The following is a 12763-nucleotide window of genomic DNA, read 5'->3' as shown; positions in this document are numbered from 1 at the left end:
AGCATTTTGAATTTCTGACACATATTACAAATGCTATTTTGTCATAATCTAGCCTTGTATACGTAAATGCGTGTAAGTGTTTTTATAGCAAAGCTGCATTGGGCTATCTGCTGTGTCCACCAAGGGGAATCGAACCTCTCATAGTAGCATTTTAAATCCACAGACTTACCGCTTTCCCACTGGAGAACAGGATAAGTAAGAAGTGAAGGGGAATCAAACCTCTCATAGTAGCATTTTACATCCTCAGACTTACCGCTTTCCCACTGGAGAACAGGATAAGTACGAAGTGAAGGGGAATCAAACCTCTCATAGTAGCATTTTAAATCCACAGAATTACCGCTTTCCCACTGGAGAACAGGATAAGTAAGAAGTGAAGGGGAATCAAACCTCTCATAGTAGCATTTTACATCCTCAGACTTACCACTTTCCCACTGGAGAACAGGATAAGTAAGAAGTGAAGGGGAATCAAACCTCTCATAGTAGCATTTTAAATCCACAGACTTACCGCTTTCCCACTGGAGAACAGGATAAGTAAGAAGTGAAGGGGAATCATACAGCCATTGGAAACATTATTCATAAAGCATGCTAGTTACATAAGAAAACAGAATTAACTTTTATTTGCTCATTATCAGTCAGATAATCCAGAAAATGTTTCAACTGCTTGTAAATATTTTAAATTTATGTAATGACTCATTCACTATACATTCTAAGCTAAAAAAAAAAGTCAGTATATATTTACAGGAGCTTTAATATTCATAAAAACACCTATGAACAAGTGTAAATAAATTTTGTCTTCCTATGTATGGCTCAAACAAGTTGAAAATCCTATTTGAGTATTCCCTCTACCTTACTCAAGTGGCCACTCATTATAGACAGCAAAGATGTTTGAACGACTGATATTAGCTCTTGATAATAGTTATCTTTTTTTCAGTCCGTCTTTTTGAACAATGTCTTGCTAAAGGATAGTCAAAAATGTCATGGGTGCATCAAGCTGTTCAAAAGACAGTAATTCAGTACTGTATACACTTAATTGGGAGTAGTGTTCACAATCAGTGTTTTGTTTGGAAAGAACAAACATAAGACAGTGATGAAATGTTAACGACCAAAATTACTCAACTAACAGAGGTAATATAGGAGTCTGCTCCCAAGTTTCCCACAAGACAAATGGAGTTAAATCAATGTGTATGAGAAATATACTGTCAACTTACCAATGATTCCTCTAGTACTCATGATGCACATACAGCTGAAATAGCTCAGAGAGCAAGACAACTGCCTACAACTTGGTGATCCCAAAATTGCACCTGACTTGACTACTCTAAACTCTGGCTACCCTACAAGTTATGAGAAAATTTGGGGTAGGGGTGGCTACGGAGTACCTAAACAATATAGTTGGAAATATGTACGTGAAAGAAGACAAACATGTATCAACTCTATATTAGTCACACACCTCCATGAAAAAGTGATCATTAGAAAATGCACTGATTCCAACAAATTAGTGGCTAAATCTCCAATTTTGGCCAAAAAATCATCATTTGTATATCACTGGTGAATTTAAAGTATATGAATCAACAAAGGCAGATGAAGAAGCCACATCGAGACAGCTTATTTACAATGATGGTGGTTCTTAATACAGAGTCAATTTGTCATCAGTGCAGCAATATGCACCAACTCCATGGATGCTCCTGAGCTTAAACACCCATGGGAATAAACTAAAGGGTGCTCAGCACCCACCTTTTAATGTGATCAATGGTGTCAGGTTAAAAATATTGCCAAGAAACCATGCTACTGTTTAATGGCATTTGTAATATGTGTCAGAAATTCAAAATGCTTAGTCAGTATTATTCCCCCTCACCATTCAAAATATATACATTTTCTTAAAAGTTGCAAACTTATGTGTATACTCATTCTCAAATATCTACTATTTGCCTTTGGTCCTATATTAACCATAGTATTTACTTTCTCATAGCAGGATACATATTTCTGTGTTATTGTGAGGGTATGTTATGAAACCAAATCATAGGACATACATTTTCTAAACTCGGCAAGCCTTGTTGTTTACATATTCATACCATAAACATTCTTGCCAATTGGAAAAAAAAAATTGTATTTATTTATTTATTTTTTACAAAAGTTAACTAGGTAACATGGAGAACATTCAAAGTATCTCCAAATGACTGTAGCATTGGGAAACCCATCAGTAATGCTCTGTCGAAAAAAAGTGATAACATTATCTGAATGAGGTGTTTATATACAGTACCAGGATAGAAAGTGCATTGATGTAGGTGGAGAGTATCATGAGACAAATATCACCAAGGGCAATTAAGTGGGGTATAAAAACTGGAGCAAGTGAGAAAAAATCAGACCAATGCTTAGATGAGCAAAGGATGAAACCCTGGCCGTAATAGCTGTCAGTGGAGAGAAGCAAGTATGTTTTGGAAATTAGAATTCCATTCTGTAGCTGCATGTGCTCACTGAATATGTACCTGAACTTCAAAAATTGTTGCAGTGAACATCTTAGAAATTGATGTCTCTTGAAATTATTAATGAAGTACTCACTCTGGTGTCAAATGATGTACTGCAAAAGCTGTGCAGTTTTGTGCAGAATAGTGTTTACTAAGCACTTATAATTGATGAAACAGCAGATAGTTCTGTTGATGAACATTTGGGAAATATGCTGCTGCAGATTTAACAGAATCCTTTTTATTGTAACATATCATTCTGCATTATGAACCACTCATTCTCCAGCATAAGAAGACTTAACACACATTTCCAGTCACCAATTGGATAGGCAAAACTGAACCATGTTACTATCCTTAATGTCCATCAAGACCTTACCACGGAACTAGATGTAAGTGACATTTTTTAACAGTATTATCCAAAGAGATACAATGTCTTTAAGTTGGGACATCAGTGAATAGTAGTTGTAGGTGAGTATATTTATTATAATTTAATACATTATAATATAACAATACTTCAATTAATAATAACGTAATATGATCCCTACCTATCTACATTTAAAGCACCCACCAGCAAAAACAAGTTGGCATCAATGGGTGCAGCCATTCTTAATATCATAAAGAGGAACCTAGATGCTCTTACTTAAATTCACACCTCACCAGGACATTCTTGGAAAAATCCAGAAGAGCATATAATATCAGTACTGAATCTTGGTCTTAGGAGAAAAAGTGAGGAATTGGATGATATATTTGAGAAATTACTGAAGAAATGTAACAGCAAGAAGGAAGTTAGGCCAGTTACAAAGAAAACTCCAAAACGCATAGATTACAGTTTACAACAGCTAGTTTCGTTGATTTCATCCACTGTGCAGAATTTAGAGTGCAGGATGAGAAATTTAATATTTTTCACAATGCAACTGAAGATGAAATTACAGATATGTTAAGTTATTTGCTCCAAATTGAATAGTATGTTTGTGACAGACACTATACCTTCAGTGTGCAGAAATGAAGAGATAAAGTCTGTGAATATCACACAGCTCCAAACAACATTGCAAGAAATTTAAATAATTTCATTTTCTGTCAGACTCGGAAGCAGGAGATGATGGATTTCACTCCATACCTTCTTTCAATAAAGTATATGGCACAGACCATAAGAAAGACCAAATACACAAGTCATAACCTGTTTTTACTCCAAATGCACAAAGAGCTTGCAGAGTCCAAAACACAGTCCAATGTTTAAAATGTGGAAAACTAAGGTTTCTTCACAGTCCTAAAAAACTGAAACATGAACTCCCACCGCTCGTTTCAGCACTAGAAGAATTAAACTAAACTTGTAGCTTCAGTCTCCAAGGTTGTATTCCTGAAGTACAGGAAAGCCACATCCTTACTATACTATGTTCTGCATCCTTCTTTCCTGCAGTCTGATGCCACTATGCAGGTAGTAATACAGTAATGTCAGGACATACTACTAGTGACATTTACCCAATATGCAATGATTGTTTTGGAACCAAGTCCAATAGTTTCAAAAGAAAGTATTTCATACTTACAGAAACAGTTAAACTATACTTGAATATGAGGACAATAAAGTAGTTACATAGCTGTTTGTTGAACTGTTTACATGTGCAATGGATACTATGACTTACAATATTTAGGAAAATATGCTTATTTAGAGAAAGAATGCTACCACACCATCTCTCTGAAATCTCCAATACCAGAAACTGGCGTTCTTCTATTTTAGCCCTAAGGTTGGATAAGTACATGAAGGTATAACATAAGAAGTAATGAACTGGTCAAGAAAATTAACAACAGCAAGCAGTAAAACATACTGTAAGAATTCAAAATTGCAAATAGAAGAAATACAGTTATTCTTGGTAAAAAAATACAGAATTAACTATAGGTCACAGTTATGTAATGCAAGGTAATAAAAATATTTAAGTCTTGTATTACATCGTAAAGTATCGTATCATATGGTGGTGCTCTAACTTCTTGATACAGCTACTGTAAACCTCAAATACAATGTCTTTATCTATCGTATCATATGGTGGTGCTCTAACAGATAAAGACATTGTATTTGAGGTTTACAGTAGCTGTATCAAGAAAGGTAGTGTTAGAGCACCACCATATGATACGATAGATAAAGACATTGTATTTGAGGTTTACAGTAGCTGTATCAAGAAAACAAACATGACATGTGGGATCATGTTCATGCATATACAAAGTTAATTTTTTTTTATTATAAATTTTTAACCTGCCATTTTCTATCTAATATCACTTTCTTTGAGCATTATTTTTGTACTTTATCCAGTTTTTATAATTCTGTATAATGACCAAACAGTAAATATATAACAAATAGAAAAAACATTTAACATTCTCAATTCAATCCAACTCCTGTATCTATACCATATAATGTAAATTAAGTAGTACCTACACCCAAAGTTCATACTGAAATTATATGAGCTTCAATGTCGGATCTGAAGCGAACAAGGATAATTTGACTGTATGCTAGTTTCACTAAGTAAGTCTAAAAGGGTAGAGGAAATACAGCTGGGCAATTAACTGACTACCTATGAATACTGATTACAGCAATTAGTGTCACTAAAAATACCCAGTTAATCAAAATGATGATTAAATCAATTAATCCTGTGTATACAGAAAGGTCTACGTGTACGTGTCACAACCTTTTTATGGAGTTGCATTCAAAATTTAATTATTATCAATGTATGCAAACAAGTTGTGTGTCAAAACATGGGTTATAGTTTAACTTCTTATGTTATCTTAATTTTAACTTCAAATAAGTTCTCAATCTTCATTTCCCCGAGTACTGTCTGCACACTTAAATTCCCCATTTTATTTTTTGTGCAGAAGAGATGGAAGTTTCCAAACAAATGTTGAACAAAGTCAATGCTTCAAATCGCTAAAAATTTATTTTTAACTATTTATAGCTTAGCTAGAAAACCAGTTAAATCATAGTAGTTTTGGAACATTCTATTTTGATGCCTAAAATTTTTGTGTTTTAAAATGCATATTTGAAAGCAACATGAATCATTATGTAAACAACCAACATTGTGTGAAAAAAACACAGTCTTATCAAAGTATGTTCTCAAGTAGAAATAGGCCTATAGCTAGGGTATTTGGTAGATTTCTTGTTTTTATGTATATTTTTCATTTATTGTTATATATATATTTTAACAAAAGTAACAAAACTGTAAAAAAAAAATAAAACTCATCAGGTTAACTAAAAAAACTTCATTGAGAAAAAATTAAATAAAATTTCTCGCAATCACTCATTGATGAATGCTCTTAACATAAAGTGGTTTGACATCATGCAATAAAACCAGTTACTTTGTTTACCCTGTGCTCTCCTTCCAAATGATATGTTGGTTGTTACAGTACTAAAGACAGTTCAAAAGTGCACTAATAAAGCAATAAAACTGAAAGAAAACAGATGTCAAAAGATTAAAAAGTGTAAGCTGGCCTGTTAAATAATTGTCTGGTATAATCTGCAGTCAATATAGAAGAAAAATGTTTTGATTTAAATTCATATTTTTCATTTCACTGTACAATGATAAATCTACTACAATTAGTATTAGATTATAAATAAAGTATAACCTTTTACAAAAAATGTTGATATTCATTTAGGAAGCTCTAGAGGTTATGCAAATGAAATATGAAAACTGTATGATAAAAAAAGAAGTATTATATTCTTAGCATGTAAATCATCTTTCACTTAGAACGACTCATTAAAGGCTTTGTAAATTCACATGTAAAAATAATTTATTAAAAAAATCTAATTTTTTGTATACGACGAACTTAATTTTTGCAATTTTGTGAAACTAAAATTACTATATTCAGAGTTATAGTATGTAAATTTTTATGATTACATGGTTGGACAAAATGACTGAACCAGTATACAGAGAGTTAATGATGCCAAAATAATCAACTTATCAAAATTAGTGTATCTGATTATTCCAACTATCCAAGTCTCACAAGAGAACAACAGATTAGTTGAATGTAATCAATTATCAAATTCTATTAAATCACCCAACTCTGAGAGGAAAACTGAAAGATGGTTTTGCACCACAGACTATGGTACATGCACTTGAAACTGTAAAACCCTGATAAATAATCACTGTCCACAACTCCATCATAGAGTACCATTTCCATCAGTTTTCTCTATAGGAAATCAAATGTGATTTTTAACAACAGTAAAAAATACTGATATGTTTCTAGAGCTGGGCATTTAACTTAATTAATCAATATAATTAATTACCTATAAGCATCGATTATAGTGATTAGTGTCAGGTAAAATAATGATTAATACAAATAAATTACTTAATGTCTTGAAAATAATCAACTAAAATTAATGTTTCTGATTAATACAAGGTTGTTCAGCTTAATCACTTAGTGTCATGACTCACAAATATAATCAACTAATCAAAATTAATGTTTCTGATTAATACAAGGTTGTTCAGCTTAATCACTTAGTGTCATGACTCACAAAAATAATCAACTAATCAAAATTAATGTTTCTGATTAATACAAGGTTGTTCAGCTTAATCACTTAGTGTCATGACTCACAAAAATAATCAACTAATCAAAATTAGTATTTCCAAGTATATCAATTATCCAGGGCTCATATGAGAATAATCGAATAACGAGCTTGATGATTAACCTATCAATCAGTTTGAATAGGTCATCAACAGAAATTACTCAAACTTCTATAACTACTGCATAATACAGTTTGATCATTTACATATAAATTGATTTGCTTAACACTTACAGTGGTCAGCTACTAATCCATCATACTGATACACGCTACATCGATACGTCTGACTTAAGTGTTATTTTTAATTCTCAGATGGCTGAAAACAGCAAAATATTGGAGTTATTATAATTTAACACTTTTTTATCCTTTCCATCTCTTGTTGAGAATGTGATTTAGTACTTTTTTGCATTTCTAAGTCATCACATTTACAAATTACTGTTAATACATGTGACAATACAACCTCAAAACCTTGTCTACATAAACAAATAAAAAGTATTACACATATAAACATTCTTCCAATAGTAAATTAAATGATGAAATATCAAGGCTTTTAGCACATCAGCCTAGAAATGCTCATCTTATCTACAATTTGAGATTTCAAGTGATAGTACTTGTTTGCATTAATTGAAACATTTTTTCCAAAAAATGTTCACATATATCACTCTCTGGAGGGGAGAGACGAGTAACTTGTTTCCTATATACTTTACACAAAGGTAATACACTCATAATATCTTGCACATCTTGTAACAATAGTTTGCTTTCACTAATTTTCAACCATTTTAATGTCTTCTGAGATTCACAAAGATATTTTATTCCAGTGATGGTCACCATTGTTTTACTTAGACATAACATTTCCAAAGATGGAAATACTTTCTCTGACAGAGACATGATGCCTCTATCTGTAACCCATGTTTTTCCTAGAAACAGCTTCTGCAGCTTAGGGCACCTTTCTGAAATAATGTGTAGCGTGTCATCTGAAATGTTTGTACCTTCAACATCAATAACTGTTAATGTTTCTGACCTACTTACAAACATAAATACTCCATCATCACTGATATAGTCACAGCTTTCAAGATAAAGTTCTTGTAAATTTGAAAGTTTTGTGAAGAATGGCATGTCATGGTCAGAAATACACCAGCAGTGACTGACATCCAAGCATTTCAGTTGAGGACCAGAAGGCGAATCGGTACAACAGAAGAGCTGATCCGCATGAAAGAATGATCGACGTAAAGAAAGCGTTGCCAGTTTTGGAGGCAGATCTTGAATTGTTATATCTGTCCAATTGATTTGTTTAGCAACAAAAGCACCTTCTATAACAAGAGTTTGAAGGTCCGGAGAGTTTCTAGAAATCTCAGCTATGAGACCAGGAGTAAGAAATGGTACCTCATTTAAAACCAGACCACATATGTAAAGATGATGAACTGCTGTTGTCAGCCTGGAAACAAGCTTTGCTAACTGCTGGGTCGTTAATTTGATATCTGTAGCATCTACAAATCTCCAGAGTGTCTTAGATCGGGTAAGCTGGTACCATAACTTGCAAACTCTGAAATTAAAAAGTGTGGATAAATAAAATGATACAAACCTTGAAGGAATGAATAAGCTATGAAATGATTACGAACTTTTTTTTTCAATTGGGGAAACATAACAGAAATTTACAAAATTATATATATTTTGTTAGAATGTTGGTTGGTATTACATTGTTGACAACTAATTTAGTTATATAATAACATATTAATTAGTGAAATTGACATTTTTAATGTTTGGCAAAAAAGAAATCATTTTGCTTCTTTGGTGAAGCTTCCCAAGTTAGTAACATGTATTAGTATAGGATATATTTTCAGCTGCCCAAAAGAAGCTTTTCAGAGGATTTGAGAAATATACTGTGTTACATTTAAATGTAAGTATGAAGTCTTCCTGATATAAATACCATATATATGTTGCAATGGCTTGAGTGATTTAATCACCATGTCAGTATCCTTTCTTAGATAAGGAGATCAAAATCATACATGTTATTCCAAGTGAGGCCTAACTAGGAACTTGTATAAAGAGATTTGTAATAAATCTAAAACTTCTTGAACTTTACTACTAATAACAGAGCATTGCTTCAATGACTTGAGTGACTTAACCACCATGTCAGTATCCTTTCTTAGATAAGGAGATCAAAATCATACATGTTATTCCAAGTGAGGCCTAACTAGCAACTTGTATAAAGACACTTGTAATCAATGTCTATAAATTCATCTAAAACTACTTGAGCTTTACTAATAACAATAGAGTACTGCTTCAATGGCTTGAATGACTTAAATACCACTATGTCAAGATCCTTTTCTTCAGTCACACTATTAAATTGGTTCCCATCTATTTTAAATGTGTAATTCAAATTATGATGACCTCAATACTTTTCTTGAATTTACTACAAATAAAGGCCACTTGCTAAACATCTGTCCAACTTATCAACTGATCCAAGTCAATCTATAATACCTCAACATCCTCAATAAAGCTAAACATACCCAAGAGTTTAATGTCATCAGCAAACTACTAATTTACTAATTACACCCCTATTAATATCAATAATGTTCATGAAAATGAAAAGGCCCAAGCATTGATCCCTGAGCCAATCCACTAGTAAGTAGGGTCCAGTCTGACAGGACCTCATAAATACCAACCTTTGCTTTCTCACATCCAACCACCTACAATCTAATTAACTACTCTTTCCCAACCCCCTACCAATGTGATTTTCATAGGTAATATTTTGTATGGGACTTTATTAAAAGTTTTTTTCAAAATCTACTGTACCAGTTCCTTTCCATAGTTCAGATAACAAGTAACATCCTCAAAAAAAACAACAACAACAACAGATAAGTAAGACAATATTTTTCCATGGTATATCCACATTAGCTTTATTTAAGATTTTACTAAATTATTTTGTAAAACTAAGTGACCTATAACTTCCAGGGCAACTCCAACAACCCCCCCCCTCCAAAAAAAACAACAAAAAAAAACAGGAGTAACTTCAGGAACTCTCCACTTCTGAAGCACTTGCACACTATCTATTGATTCACTGGAAACAAGAGAGACAAGCATATCTGATCTCAAACTCTTGTCTGGTCTATATGCTTTATCTATTTTCATCTCCCAATCTTTCCACTTATCAACAAGGAATAGCATCTACATGAATCAGTCAGTTCTAATAGTTTACATAGAATGCTCACAGTTAGGAACATTGTTAAAATCTTCTCTTGTAAAAACTGAAAACATTTTAAATCTCAACCATTTCATAGTGTTCAATAAAACACCTGCTACTAGTATTCTTTAGAACCCCAATCCTCATTTTAACATTCTGTTTACCTTTAATAAACTTCAAAACATCTTTATTGTTAGTTTTAATATTATCAGCCAGCTGTTCCTTATTAACCCTTTTGAATCTCCAAATATATAAATATATTTTTTGACAGCTTTCCTGTAGTTTTGGTAATCTTCCACTTACTTTTTACAATTATCCCTGATTTTCTCCTTTATTTCTTTACAAAGGTAATTATGTTTGTTCTTCAGTGGCATCCTTTTCTACTTATAGGGACATGCCTACTGTATCTCCAATTAAAAGCAATATATTCTCAAACATTTCCCAAAATTCTCATAGATCACCTTTTAACTTATTATCCTTATTCATAAGCCTGTGACCTGAGTGAAATATCGGATCAGTACTGATGCACACAAGATCGTCTGATATTGGAATCTGATTTTGACAATCTGCATTTGTGTGTTCCACATGTCCAGACATCTCTAATGTATAACCACCAGTGGCATGCATCAAGATTCAAAACTCTTCTTCAAATAAATCATGCACTTAACAGACTTTAAAAATGACACATTTTCAATGGAATACAAAACAAGCAAAGATTAGATGAAGTTCAAGAACTTTTCCTCTTACATTTATTTTCTTGTAAACCTTTAAACGAATCAAGAAACATTCTAGGATAAAACATGTATTGTAGAACAAACTTACTGATCTGATCTTCTTAAAAATCAGATTGGAAAAACATTGGGGAATTCTTTAGATCGGATCGATATCGAAGGCCAATACAGAGATCGGTCACAGGCTTACTCATTCACTAATGATAAATCTTGTGTCACGACCTCAAAATTTAGAATTTAAAAATTAATACTAAAATTTCATTATTTTCCTCTTAATATGTAGCAAAACACTAAACTTTATTAGAATCTTACAGAGTAATTCATTATCCCACACCTAGCTCAAAGGAGCACTTCCAAAACATTTAGCCTTAGTTGTACTACAAAAAAAAAGCATTATCCTTGGTACCACCAAGTAAACTGTCGAAATATTCTACACTTTAGCATCTAGCAAGCAAATCCTAGTCTTACTCTATATAAACAAGTTGATCAGCTGGTTCCTCTCTCCCAGCAGCCAAAAATGTAAAGCAATTTATTTGGATATAAAATATAATCAAAACAAAAACATACTACAAGCATATGCAAGCAGCTGTTTATTGATCCCTGAACTGAAAGCTGAAGTAAAAAGAACAGATTTTCACCATACTAAATTTTACATTACCATAAATAAAGATCACTAACTACTGTAAACTGAATTTTTATAACCGATTCTGAAATTAAAAACACAATGAAATTGATAACAGCGAATGAAATGTTCATTAAAAGTACATGTAAAGTACATTAAAAGTAACATAACATAACATAATGAATGAATTACACTATACGGAATCAATTAAATTCTGAAACATCAAACTGTTAGGATATACTATTTTCTTCTTTTAGTCATGCACATAAGTTTTTACACAGTAACTTATGCTCAACTTACCAAATTAATTTTGGTTTACTCTGAATGTTTTTAAAATCTCAATAAAATATATATTGTTACGACAGTGGAAGTCACGTGATGCTGGTATCACGTCATGAGATTCTCGAAGAATCGTAACTTTTCCTGGCAACTTAGTCTTTTCCAGGTGCCCTCTATTTTAGTATATAAGCCCGGCAAGTAAATTGCAGATAGATATAGAGACAGATAATTGAGTCAAGTGTGTGTTTTGTTATTGAGATTGCAAACGTATTGACTGTGGAAATTCTGTGTATTGCAAAGTTGTATCGAAAAAGAATAAACTAGTTTTAATTAAGAAAGGACTTGTATCGCTGAAGTTTCTCGGAAAAGAATTTCTACGGGAAATTAACAAACAAGCAGATATGCAACAAATTGGTGTCAGAGAGTGGGATGGAAAAAAAAAAAGAAGATGGAAACGAGAGGTGGCAAATCAAACTACAGCTTAGCGGATTTGATGGCAGCAATACAAGAACAGTAAAAGAAACAAGAATCAGAAAAGAAACAAGAAGAGAGATTACAGCAGTTGTTGGAGGAAAAAGAAAAGAAACAAGAAGAGAGACTACAGCAGTGGTTGGAGGAGAAAGAAAAAACAAGCAGAGAGGCTACAGCAGTGGTTGGAGGAGAAAGAAAATAAACAAGAAAAGAGGCTACAGCAGTGTTTGGAGGAGAAAGAAAATAAACAAGAAGAGATACTACAGCAGTGGTTGGAAGAGAAAGAAAATAAACAAGAAGAGAGACTACAGCAGTGGCAGGAAAACCAGCACCAGTGGCAACTGGAACAAGAAAAGAAACAGGAAGAAAGACCTCAACAATTAAGAGAAAGCCAGCACACACAAATGGAAAAGATTAGTAAATTTCAAAGTGAATTAAATACATTAAAGAATGATTTACTGTCTTTTACACAAG

At 32.7% G+C, this 12763-nt stretch overlaps 1 protein-coding gene across 1 annotated transcript in view; it reads right to left on the bottom strand.

Annotated features, from left to right (window-relative positions):
- Nucleotides 1-6993: 6993 nt before the first annotated feature.
- The window catches only part of LOC106472975 (F-box/LRR-repeat protein 12-like), a 9178-nt gene continuing 3408 nt past the window's right edge, over nucleotides 6994-12763 (bottom strand). The window contains exon 2 of the mRNA XM_013933644.2: nucleotides 6994-8545. Coding sequence (XP_013789098.1) covers nucleotides 7600-8545 — 946 coding nt within the window. The 3' untranslated portion in view covers nucleotides 6994-7599. The remainder of the gene's footprint in view (nucleotides 8546-12763) is intronic.

This window comes from Limulus polyphemus, unplaced genomic scaffold (assembly GCF_000517525.1).
Source record: "Limulus polyphemus unplaced genomic scaffold, Limulus_polyphemus-2.1.2 Scaffold5783, whole genome shotgun sequence".
Classification (NCBI taxonomy): Eukaryota; Metazoa; Arthropoda; class Merostomata; order Xiphosura; family Limulidae; genus Limulus; species Limulus polyphemus.
Note: the sequence above shows the minus strand (reverse complement) of the source record. Positions and strands in the feature narration are given on the sequence as shown.